This window comes from Alosa sapidissima, chromosome 9 (genome assembly GCF_018492685.1).
Source record: "Alosa sapidissima isolate fAloSap1 chromosome 9, fAloSap1.pri, whole genome shotgun sequence".
NCBI classification, from domain to species: domain Eukaryota; kingdom Metazoa; phylum Chordata; class Actinopteri; order Clupeiformes; family Clupeidae; genus Alosa; species Alosa sapidissima.
In genome coordinates, this window is record NC_055965.1 from 3,927,512 (window position 1) to 3,940,011 (window position 12,500).

At 48.4% G+C, this 12,500-nt stretch overlaps 1 protein-coding gene across 5 annotated transcripts in view; it reads left to right on the top strand.

Annotated features, from left to right (window-relative positions):
* The window catches only part of rhbdl3 (rhomboid, veinlet-like 3 (Drosophila)), a 50,478-nt gene that overhangs the window by 30,156 nt on the left and 7,822 nt on the right, over nucleotides 1-12,500 (top strand). For 2 of the 5 annotated variants that reach the window (XM_042104823.1, XM_042104824.1), the window contains exons 4-7: nucleotides 1,912-2,064; nucleotides 6,511-6,735; nucleotides 7,006-7,154; nucleotides 10,922-11,034. In XM_042104823.1, the coding sequence (XP_041960757.1) occupies nucleotides 1,912-2,064; nucleotides 6,511-6,735; nucleotides 7,006-7,154; nucleotides 10,922-11,034 (640 nt within the window). Of the gene's footprint in view, nucleotides 1-146; nucleotides 266-1,911; nucleotides 2,065-3,899; nucleotides 4,425-6,510; nucleotides 6,736-7,005; nucleotides 7,155-10,921; nucleotides 11,035-12,500 lie in introns of those variants that run through there. The other 3 variants (XM_042104825.1, XM_042104828.1, XM_042104826.1) reach the window with 3 other exon arrangements.

Consider the following 12,500-nt stretch of genomic DNA (forward strand, 5'->3'; position numbering starts at 1 on the left):
TAGGGCTGAATATAGGCTAAGGGGCTCAGGGTGGGGGTTTGTTGTGGGATTGTTGGGGTTGGTTTGGGCCTCTGCGGAGGGGGGGTCTGTATTGAACTGTAAATCCGTTCAGGGGCCAGATAAGTCCTTGTCTGTGGGAGCTGGGGCTCACATTGTTGCAGACGGTAGAGTTTGGAACACTCGAGCTCATCCCGCTCCGACCATGAAAGCGTGCGGCGACAGCATCAGCGCCCGACACAAGCTGGCCGAGATCCTGCTGGAGAAGGTCAGTGGCGTGTCTTCCAGCTCTGGCTGAGAGGCTTCGAGTCTTTGAGTCTTCAGGGTCTTAGAGTCTCAGTGCATCTCACAGTACGTGAGAGTCAGTGGGTGTTTTACATAGTGTTTACCTCAACCAGACTAATCATTCAGGCTGCCTTATTAACTGCTCTATTAAAATTATTTAACTTTCAATTTTTTCTGAAGTCTGACAGAGACCATGAGTTCCGTGGAGATTGAATATCCACAAAAGTGCTTATTTCATTTCCCAGCATGCTGCTCGCAGCTATTACACAGCAGAACCCTCTGCAGCAGATGAGAATAGATGCGCTGAGAATAGAATTCATCAGTGACATTTGGAGTGTCTGAGATGAATGGGAGATGGTGAAGAAAGGGAAGCTGTGAAATGGCACTCCTTTGTTGTTCATCTGAGGAAAGAAATCCCTCCTGTTTCTCTTCTCCTCTGTTCCATCCTGTGCCCAATGTGGCATATGGAGGAGGCCATCAAACAGTTAGGCTCTAGGTATAAGATGTTGGGAGTCTCTGTTCACTTTATTATGTCAGGTTATGTGTGCTCTGCCACTGCTTCAAGCCCCTCTCCAAAGTACCAAAGAGAGAACTGTCGTAACAGTCAGACTTTGTCGGACTAAAAACCATTCAGCAGTAACTGGAGGTAAATTTGCTGTCCCTCAAATAGAAACGGGCAAGTTGCTCTGCAAACAGTTGAATCGCTGATGTTTTCTTGAGGCTCTTTCACAAAGAATTCCTGTGTGTTTGTGTATGTGTGTGTCTCAGAGAGAGAGAAAAGACGTCCTGTGTGTGTGTGTCTCAGAGAGAGAGAAAAGACGTCCTGTGTGTGTGTGTCTCAGAGAGAGAGAAAAGACGTCCTGTGTGTGTGTGTCTCAGAGAGAGAGAGTCAGTGGTATTCACTATTTGCTTGGGCATCTCACTGTTTCTCTTCCCATTACTTTTGTGAGTTTGAGTGACATTGTGGGCCTGCAGGATTTGCTGTTTGACCTGGGAAGTCGTTGACTTTGTAAACACTGGGTGAAAGGTGATGGACCAGAATGGGTTAAAACTATTAGCCACTTGGTCTCCGGGTTTAATGAACAACCACCCATATCTGGGCCATTTGTAGTGGACACACAAAGGAATGATATGTGGCAGCTCGTTATCTGTTAGTATTATGTTTAGCCTCCCTTTCACAAGCTCCCTCTGAGCTGCTCCTCTGTTCAAGGCTTCTTCCCACTTGCACTGACTAAAATAGGCTGCCGCGATTGTTGCAAATGAATTCCATTAACACCAATGCCCGTGTTAGTTCATTTAACAAATCTCTAAATTGATTCTGCCAGAGTGTGAGTTTCAGCCAGACTCGGTGCACTAAAGGTGTTAATCTCACCACGCGGCCTGGGGTGCACATGTGAGTTTTGGTTTCACCTCTCGCTCATAAGATGTGAACTGGGGGGGGGGGGGGGGGGGGGGTGCTGGCTGAGGGTGTTTGCATTTGTGTTGTTGGTTGGTGTGTGCTGATCTGTCTCTCTTGTGGGTGTTGCGTGTGGTGTTGATTGGTGTGTGTGTGTGTGTGTGTGTGTGTGTGTGTGTGTGTATGTGTGTGTGTGCTGATGTGTATCTCCTGTGGGTTTTGCCTTTTTGCAGTATGACCCCGAGAGCTCGGGCTTCATTAGCACCGAACGCTTCCGAGACCTTCTGGCCGCCCACGGCTCCGAGCTGGACCCCCACAAGCTGGAGGTGCTGCTGGCGCTGGCCGATGCCAACGGGAAGATCTGCTACCAAGACTTTGTGAACCTGGTGAGCCAGTGCGTCGTGGTTGTTTCCATGGAGAAATGGCTGTTGTGCCTCGAAATATTGCGGACCTGTATCTAAGGAGCTAGTTGTGTTGAGTGTCTTGAGAAAGAGATTTGTATTTCTACTGAGGCTTAGAGATTCAGTTCACTGGTGCTATACGCTATCTAAGTCTAGGTAGCAAAGGCTGCCTGTGTGATGAGAAAGTTTGAGATATTACAAATTGTATGCAAATATACATACAAAAATTATGCAAAATATGTCTAATCAGGCCCGTCTCAACAGTATGCTGCCTCGAGTCCCTCCTTATAGATAATAATTTCTCCCATGTCACATAATTAGGAGAAGAAGAAATCAAGCAAGTAGATGACGAGGCACAGCATTCCAGCAGAGTCTGATTAGGTTGACAACTGAAAATATGTGGCCCAGTAGCCCAGAGACCACAAAGGAGTTTGGAGAGACATTATGCAAGCTGATTAAGTCATTCTGAAAAGCTTGATTTGCTCCATTGAACTAGTCAAAACATTGGTGTGCCTGCTGTCTTGCTTCTTGGCAACATAAACTAACTGCTTGTAGTTTACAAATGCTGCATGATACTTTGATTTGGTTCTTTTGTGCTTTTGTTTGGATTCACACATCTAATCACAATGTTTATTTCTGCCAGTCCCAGATGGTGTTGTGAACTTTTGAACTGAGAGCACTCAACGACAGTCGTCATCTTGAAAAATGATCAGCTCGCAAAATGAATGCCACGGGAGAGTGCTAAATCAATCATTCTCTCCCTCTCTCTCTTGTTCTCTCTCTCTCTACCTCTCTCTCCCAGGCTCTCTCTCTCTCTCTCTCTCTCTTCCAGGCTCTCTTTCTCTCTCTCTCTCTCTCTCTCTCTCTCTCTCTCTCTTCCAGGCTCTCTTTCTCTCTCTCTCTCTTTCCCTCTCTCTCATTCTTTATCTCTTGTTTTTCACCCTTTCTTCTCCTCTCGGGGCTTGAGATCAAAACCCCTGTCCCAGACAGCGGCTCATTGTGAGGTGGGCAGTGGCGGGCCCAGAGAGCGGGTGAGGTGGCATGACGCCAGGGCTCTGTGGGCCTGGCACTGTCCCCTGCCGGCCCAGGAGGGTCATGTGCGTGTCACAGGGCGCGAGCCTACAGCTGGAAGTGGGACAGGGAAGAATGAGGAGCATGTAGCAGGGGTCTGAGCCGCCATTGTTCCCCCCCGAGGAGCTTTCACATGCGCTGCCTGCCACAACAAAAGCCGTGGGGGAGAGGAGAAAGGGATGGAGGCTGGAGGGTGGGAAGGGGGGGGGTGGGGGGGTGTGCTGAGGTGGTGGAGATTGCTTGAGGCTTTATCCCACACGCCCATCTTTACTTTTACAACACTGCTTTTCCCATAAAGCTGTCTTTGTGATGATAAGTCATTACCCCATCTTGCATTCTCATCCTCCTCTCTCTCCTCTCTCTCTCTCTCTCTCTCTCTCTCTCTCTCTCTCTTTCACATTAGCCTTTTTTCTCCATTGCTCTCCATCTCTCCCTCTTCCTTTTTCACTGTAGCTCTCTCTTCCATTCTCTCCCTCATCCTCTCCCATTCTGTTTCTCTCTCTCATCTCTCTCTCTCAGTCATCCTGTCCTCTCGTATCTCTTCCCTCCATCTTCGTTAGCGCTGATAGCCTCCCGCTGGTGTGGATGGCAGGCGCGGAGCTCCCTCTCTCAGGCAGCGGGAGGGTGTGTGTGTGTGTGTGTGGGGGGGGGGGGGGGGGGAGAAATTGCTTCGCACAGCTGGAGGAATCAGTCTGTGGCTATTATGGCGTTTGGCTGCTGGAGGGGAAAACGCATCGAGGAGACGAGATGAGTGTTTGTGCAGGAAGGACTGAGCGATGTGTGTGGCACCGTCTCATTCCACTCCTTGTTTGGCTTTAGCCAGAACAGCGTGGCCATGGCAACCAGCCCCATGTAGTAACCCCCCAACAATAATCACACACACACACACACATACACACACACATGCCCCTCCCATCCAATACAGGGAGCCGTCTAACAAATCACAGTCTTGGCCATCAGTGCAAAGATAATGGCAGTGTCCTGTGTTCACAGTCTGTTTGTTTTTCAAGGAGCGACTGTCGAGGAATGGCTGGAAAGGAAGAAGGAGAAGCCCCACATTATTGGTGCATTTGCACACATTCTGGAGTCATTACAGTAAATCTCTCACAGGAGGGGAGCGCGCGTGGACTTGGTGGTGCTGCCGCTGTGAAAGACATTGATTACCTCAAGCTGCTCAGCAGAGGAAACAGAGCAAAGAGTCAAGATTGCACTGAAGTGTTGAAGCAAGTGTGTACAAAGCAAGACAGAGCAAAATTACAGCCATCCTTTCTGCAGTAAGCCAAAGACATTCTGAACAAATCCTTGCTGGACTGCTCTTTCTAAAAGTCCACCCCCCCCCCCCCCCCCCCCACACACACACACACACCCTTCACACCCACACGTCACTATACCGGTAAATCTGTTGAATTGGTTGCCTGTTCTCAAAGACCCAGTCACATTTTATGGAGCTTGTTGCTCTGAATGTCCTCTACTTTACAGCTGAAGTCATTTGTCAAAGTTATGTGACAAAAAATAAAGTTAAGGCCACCATTGCAGCACTTTCCTTGTGTTCTGCATTTCCGGACTGTATGCCTAAAGAAATGAAAGCGGATTTGGGGATAAGCTATTATCCAGACAGGAAGCTAAGCCATTTCCTCAGCACCAGCAACAGTTGGTTACTCACTAATAAACCCTCCTCTCCAGTTAATCCTAAAATGGGCACTGTTTCACAGCATCCAACCGCAAGCTCCATTGTGTGATTGAAGTTATTCGCCACAGTATGGTGTTCTTCTGTGCTAGGAACGCCTCCCTTACTTACGTTCAAATAACAAGTAGCTACTGTTCTGGGGCAGGCCGCAGAAGTCAAGGTTAAGTCTGGAGAACCGCTGTGGGCTCGGTTCCCTTGTTCTGCATTCCTAGTTCTCTCTTGAGCTCCTCATTGCGTTACGTAAGATGTCATAGGCCACTCCGGATCAGGAGTCTGGCATGGGAAAAAAAGGACATTCGGGGTTTTTTGTCGTTTTGTCACCTCTTCGGCTCCTAGGCTGCTGCTTGCTTGGCGGTCGTTTGTCAGGCATCTGCTCCCAGTGTTTGGGTAAGAGGCGAGGAAGGGAATCGCTTAGCTGTTGCCAGGCAACGGGCAGCATTCCGTCACTGTTCTTGCTGGAGGTTTGAAGGGGTGTGAGCTGTCGTACAGAGAGAAAGAATCAGAGAGGGATAGACTTGTGGATAGCGCCCAACAAAGTGGCTGTTTCATTATTCATCAGCTGGAATTGATGTGAGCATATGGACTGGCTCTGTGCCAGGAGGGAGCAATGCAAAACCAGTCCATCTCAGAGGGACTTTGTCAGTCTGCTACCTTGTCCCCTTTCACACAAATATTTTTAGACCGTGGAAAGTAAAATGTCAGGTGTTTTAGTTTGTCCTTCACATAAGCCTGCTATGTTCTGAGCCGTAGCACACAGAGATCAGCTTGTTGGTTTCTAGAAGAGCCTCAGCAGGGAGGAATATTCCTGAGGGTGGACTGCATTAGTCCAACATCACCAGCATTTTGCATTTCCACGCACTGGTATATTTTGTCTGGTTTGTGTGGGCCTTTGTCTGTATGGATGTGTGTACGTGGGCATGAGTTAAAGGTTTATACATGAGTCTGTGCATGCTTATGTGTCAGATCTTTGTGTCTGTGGCAGGGGCGCTGCTAGAAAATTTGACAGACAATAATTCTGGGCCCCCCGGATAATATATAGTATTATCACCCAGAGAGAAAAAATACTCTTTTCTGATTGGCTGGTGGGGTGGCTATTCATTCTGAATAACGGGACACCTATAAAGTAGATCTGGTAAAAAAAGTTTAATCACCGTTCCATATCAATGCTTATGAATGGTAACTATAACAACCATAGTAGGATGACGGTTGAGCCTTGAAGCAGGCTTCGCAACAATGGAATCAACTGTAAACAAGCTAACTGTCCATGCTATCACTGTTATAGGCCCAAAGAAAGTTGTACAACAAAGCCGGCTTCTTTTTAAACAGAACCACTTGTTTCCTTTGCGTACTATAAAGTCATGACTATTGCCTATAGTTGCAACCGGGTGGTAAGTGGGATAACAGCCTTCGAGGTGTCCTCTGCTGCACATCGGGGAGTTCTTTGCCTCGCCGTTCTTCGCCCTCGTCCATTAATTCTGTATAACAGGACACCTCGGCAGCCGTTATCCCTTACTTATCGGGGGCTCTCTGGGGGCCCCCTGTCAGTGCTGGGCCCTTAGAGTCGTGCAGAATAACCCAACCTTTATATTTGTATGTTCATTTGAATTCATATGTGCCTTTTCGCTGAATATCTTCAAATTCATATGTGTGTTTGCGTTTGTGTTTCCCTCCAGATGAGTAACAAGCGCTCCAACAGTTTCCGACGGGCCATCCTCCAGGGCAGCCGTCAACTGAAGGGGGCCTCCCTCAGGGAGGAGGGGGGCCTGGGCCTCTCCCAGCGGCTGGTGCGCCACATCGCCTACGAGACGCTGCCCCGGGAGGTGGACCGCAAGTGGTACTTCGACAGCTACACATGCTGTCCGCCTCCCTGGCTCATCCTGGTCATCACCATCGCAGAGGTGTGGACATAGAGAGAAGCGGATAAAAATAATACAAACAGTTGCCCTGTTGAGGAGGTCTTACTCGTAGTTGGTCATATTTAATGGTACATGAATGAGCACATGGCAAAATGTCTGTATTTTATTCATTTATTGTAGGTAACTCATATACTGCATCTCTTATATCTCAGAGTGTTAATTGGACTCACGGCTGAGTCTGTTCTTAGCCCGAATCATTTGCAATGTGTGCAAATGTGGATAAATGGCTGCACTCCCATCTGGCTCCTGTAGGTGGCAGTCTTCATGTACTACGGGCTGATGCTGGACCGGTGGGTGCTGCAGGTGTCGTCTCCAGGCTTCTTGAGGGGGCCGCTGCCGTACCACCCCCGGCTACGGGCACAGGCCTGGCGCTTCCTCACCTACGTCTTCATGCACACAGGGTGAGCCAGTCACAGCCACCAAACACAGCCAGACACACACCCCCACAGACAGACTGTAGAGTGTAGATGGAGGCTCCAGACTGACGGAGGATTACTGTGAACTGTTGCGTAATGCTTTTTACACAGCCGATGGATTCCTCTGAAGTCCAGTATGTATTTCTAACTCAATCCAGAGTCTAGATTGTTTTTTTTATTCTAGATTCTAGACATAGGAAGGAACACAGGTGAAGAAATCACTCAAGTACACACCTCTGTCTTAATGCTGATAAAATGCAACTGTGTCTTTGGTGGGGAATTTTAGGAGCATTGATGGAAAAAGAGGAAAGTTTTCTTTTGAGAAAGCATAGTCCTTGATTTTAGAGGACAGAATTGACTGTCAAAATTGGATTAAATGTGTGAAGCTTCCAGAACATAAGGAAGAAGACTTGGAGAACATGTAAAGACAATGTTTAGACTGAGCCGCTTTCCTTACCAAACAGGAAGATTGGGAAGGAAAAGATTGAGACTCAAACAGGATTTTGATCATACTGAGGATGAATTAAAAAGCTCTATGGCTTTCGTGAAGATTACGACGCGTGCCCATGTACAGTATATTAGTCAGTGCTAGTCAGGGCAGGATTAATTGGGACACAAAGCTGATGCTAGCCTAGCTAATAAAGACTGGCAATAAAAAAACTAATATAATTTTAACAGCCAGCGGCTCGTGTGTAATCCACAGGCAGTTAGACTTGTGGGACCAGCCCCTCAGAGCTCGCATGAAGCATTCTGAATAGCAGAAGAGCAAACATTGTTTTATTAAAGGGCATGGCACCACTTCGCGCCGCTCTGTCAACATCATAAAAACACTGAAAGGTTGCTTGAAGGTATGGAATTGTTGAAATTGAAATTATTGAAATGTTAGGCATGGGTCTCTTAAAGCATACAAGCCTTTTGAACAGTGTTCCAGTGAACCAGGCTTTGGGCGTCACCACATTTTCATTTACATGTTATTCCTGAAGAGGCCATTTTGAGTCCATCACACCTGGGGAGATTTCGGCCCTCTCATCCCTACCTGCACTGGTACATGCTGTGGTCAGTCAGGAGCTGTGGTCGGTCCCTGGGCCTTTTGGTGTTTTAGCCTTTAATGTGGTCGTGTATGAAACCTCCCGGCTCCCTGGCCCAACCCTACTGTGGTAATCCCCTGGTAAGCCATGGCTGCTGATCCCTCCTGTCTGCAACCCAAACTGAATGCCAATCTTGTCAAAACAAACAGAGGTCACCCACCAGCCAGAGCTCTGCTACACTATGGGTCTGCTGTGCATTCACAGAGATAATCCCACTGACCCCCCCCCCTCCCCACAGTGCTAATACACCATCTTAATTAGTGAAGATAGAGAGAGAGAGAGAGACAGAGAGATGAGAGAGAGAGAGAGAGAGAGAGAGAGAGAGAGACCCTGCATCTCTTTTGATTCTGTACCTTAGTGAGCAGTGCCTGTTGTGTATGTATTTACTGCTCATATTTGAATGGTAACAGTAGCACTAGTAGTAGATTCTGTTCAGCTATTCTGTTCCTTCCTCCTTCTCCTGGGAGGGCATTTGAGAGTGAACTTGTCCCTGACACATTTGTCACACTTGGTTGTTATTATTAGGGACCCGCTGTGGAACCGATTGGTGTTCTAGCCCCCATCATATCCCAGTTTTCTTCCCCCGTGACAGGCAGGGTCTCCCTTAATGTGGGAGGGCCCTGTCTCTTGTGGCGTGGCGGGTGCTAGACATGTGCAGCGGGGTTTGGCAGCTCCCCTGGCAGAGTTTTCAGCTCACAATTTTAAGCAGGATTTCCCTCTAATACGGGATCACTTTTGGCCTGGAAATAGACGGCCTTGCTCGACCTTTCATGTATAATTCATGACTTTTTGCAGCGTATTTATTTTTGTATCGTTTATCTGTCAGCGAGATTAGCCATCCATTTATCCATCCTCCCACTGCGAGAGCAAACAGAGTTAGTGGATACTTTGTGTGGCATTATGGTGTTGACAGCAGACTGATGACTGCCCTTCACTCACTCAGAACACTGACTGCATCCTCTCTCAGATTGTATAATCAGCCTGTAATGTGAAGTGGTGGCTTGTGCTGTTCAGAAAGAGGACAATCAATACCCATTGTCTTCAAGGGTGATGCTGTCACTCCATGAAGGAATAGGCTCGCTAGTGTTTATCAACACTGTTCAAAATAGATGCTTTGTCATCGTATACGTAGTTGTTAGGGCCCCTGTCTGGCTATTCTAGATACAGTGAGATTGTACAGTTTGCAGCCTGTAGGGTACCCATGGACCATGTTATGGTGTTCTAGTTTAATTACCGTGGTGATGGGAGAGGGAGCGCAAATGAGCAGCTAAGAGGAGTCAGATGACCTTGTCCTGTTTATGATGTTCAGATTTGGGTCTGCCCGTGATTTTTGGCCGCTGCGGGACTCCGTATGGTGCTATTTTGATTAATGGCCGGGAGAAGCGGGCCGTGTAACACCTGACTGGAGAGTTCTGATTCTGCTGCGGTGCCCAGTTCTGTCAGGGCCTCGGCCCGATCTGGCCCGCTGCGCCAGTCTGAAGGACACTGTGGGCCTGACGCTTTCTGAGCGGGCACAGACTTGGACGACCTCTCCTGGGCTCAGCGGTCGGGCAGAGCTGTGGCTCAGCAGCTGTTGGGTAATGCCTCAAGGGAAGCAAGGACCCCGCGGGCAGGCGGCAGGCGAGTGGGCGGGCGAAGATGTCCCTCGGTTTTAAATCTGGACCACAGCTTTCATCAGTCGAGCACAGAGAGGAGCCAACAACAACAGCAGCATGTGTGTGTGAGAATGAGAGTGTGAGCTAAAGGGTGTGGGCTACTCACACTTGCCTGTGTTCCTGTGGGGAAGAGAGAGAGAGTGTGTGTGTGTGTGTGTGTGTGTGTGTGTGTGTGTGTGTGTGTGTGTGTGTGTGTGTGTGTGTGTCTGTCCATGACAGGCGTGTAAAAGAACATCAAGTGGCGTGAACGCACTCGTTGGCGGTGTCCAGATGTTGCGTGAATCACCACCACGGCCGTCTGGAGGGCCGGCATCTGTGCACGTCTCTCTCTGTCGTCACGTTCAAACGTCTCCCTCCTCTCCGCCTCTCCCTCTGGCACCCTGGTCACGGACGATTTCCCGTGGTGCCAGTGGCTCCTAATCCAACATGACTCCTGCCATACACACAGTGCTATGGGTGGGGAGGCCGAGGCCAAAGCAGCTCGCAAATGTGTCTGAATTTCAAACACGCTTTACGTCTGGAAATGTGAACAGTGTGAAGTAAACATCTAAACTGCGTTTGAGAGGTGAAGGGAAGAGAGGAAGAGGAGGAGGAGGAGGAGGAGGAGGCTCCGAGTGTCGGGGTGTCAGGGCTGTTGTTTCTCCTGCTGGCGGGTGTGAAGAGCTGAGCACACAATGGCGTCGCCCCGCGGGGCTCCACTTACAACGCGCCCACTCACTCATCTCATGTGAAGTGTCGGGGCCAGCATTTGTTTATCCTCGCTTGTTTATCCTGGCTTTTGTGTGTGTGTGCGCAAAGCTGGAGTAGCTCTCTCCCCTGACAGGACAACACCAGAGAGACAGAGAGAAGAGAGAGAGAGGAGAGAGAGAGAGGTCACTATTTTTCTGTCACCATGCCCATTGTCTGCTAAACATCACCTCCCTGTCCCTTGATAGAGATTTTTTGCAAGTCTTTGTTGTGCTGTGAGGCTGATGTTGTCTTGTTGTTGTTGTTGTTGTTGTCTTTGCAGGATTGAGCACCTGGGGCTGAACATGGCCATGCAGCTGCTGGTGGGAGTGCCTCTGGAGATGGTGCACGGGGCGCTGAGGATCGGCCTGGTGTACGTGTGCGGCGTCCTGGCAGGTGAGTCCTCTCCCGGGTGTTTGTCTTCGCCAGGTGGAGTTTGGCACATCGTGACCGTGTGATTTGTGGGAGGCTGTTTAGTCATTCAGTCGGTTTTTTTTGTCTAGCGATAACAAGTCATTTCTTTCCTCTGAAAGTCACCGTTTTTATGTATTTATTATTTTGTGTTTGTGTGTCTAAACAGAATGAGAGAGGGATAGAGAGGCAGAGAGAGAGAGAGAGAGAGAGAGACAGAGAGAGAGAGAGAAAAATAGCAAGAAAATGAGTTTCATCTTAGACATGCTCTCCAAACCCGTAGTCTATTTCCCCCTCCGGCTTACTGAAAATGGGTTTGAGAGCGATAAAGAAATGGGATGGAGGGAGAGAAGAGGAGAGGAAGAGCAGAGGAAGAAAGGAACCGGGAGGGAGAGAGAGAGAGAGAGGAGGCAGCAGCAGTCTGCATTTTCGATTAGTGCAGGATTGAGCTGGAGTGGAAATGTCATTCCTGCTCCCAGATGACATCAGCTAATGTTATTTCATGTGTGCCTACAAGTGTGCACAGGTTTGTCAGTCTGGTTTCCTTCACATGTCTGTGTCTGACTGGATGTTAGTGTGTGTGTGTGTGTGTGTGTGTGTGTGTGTGTGTGTGTGTGTGTGTGTGTGTGTGTGTGTGTGTGTGTGTGTCTGTGTCTGTGTGTGTGTGTTTGTGTGTGTGTGTGTGTGTGTGTGTGTGTGTCTGTGTGTGTCTGTGTCTGTTTTCGTGTTCGTGTTCCAAGTAAGCCCTGGGCCCTGAGGGCTTAGCATCAGTAGCAGTGTGGAGGTCTCTCCCCTGTAATGTGGGCCAATAGCTGAAGCCAGTCTAACCACTCAAGCACATGAGGGCACTCTGCTCTGCATGATCCTCTGCACTGCACTGGGAATGGAAATGAAGCTGAATATCAGAGAGGAGATGGTGGTTATGGCTCTGAGTGAAATAAATACACACACAAACAAACAAATAAAACACATTAGATTTCAGTTGAGTGAGGAAGCACCAAATACAGAACAGCCATGAGTGTGTGCATTTATTGTGCAGTTCTCAGTGCTACAATGCTCTATCCGTGTTGTCTGTATGTGTCCTGTGTAAGTGCATGAGTGCTAATGCTAATGCTCTATCCGTGTTGTGTGTGTAGATAGATAGATAGATACTTTATTGATCCCTAGGGGAAATTCAAGGTCACAGTAGCATACAGACAACACACACATATAAACTATACACACATAGAAATTATAAATTGTATGTGTCCTGTGTAAGTGCATGAGTGCTAATGCTAATGCTCTATCCGTGTTGTGTGTGTGTGTCCTGTGTAAGTGCACGAGTGCTAATGCTAATGCTCTATCCGTGTTGTGTGTGTGTGTCCTGTGTAAGTGCACGAGTGCTAATGCTAATGCTCTATCCGTGTGTTGTGTGTGTGTGTCCTGTGTAAGTGCACGAGTGCTAATGCTAA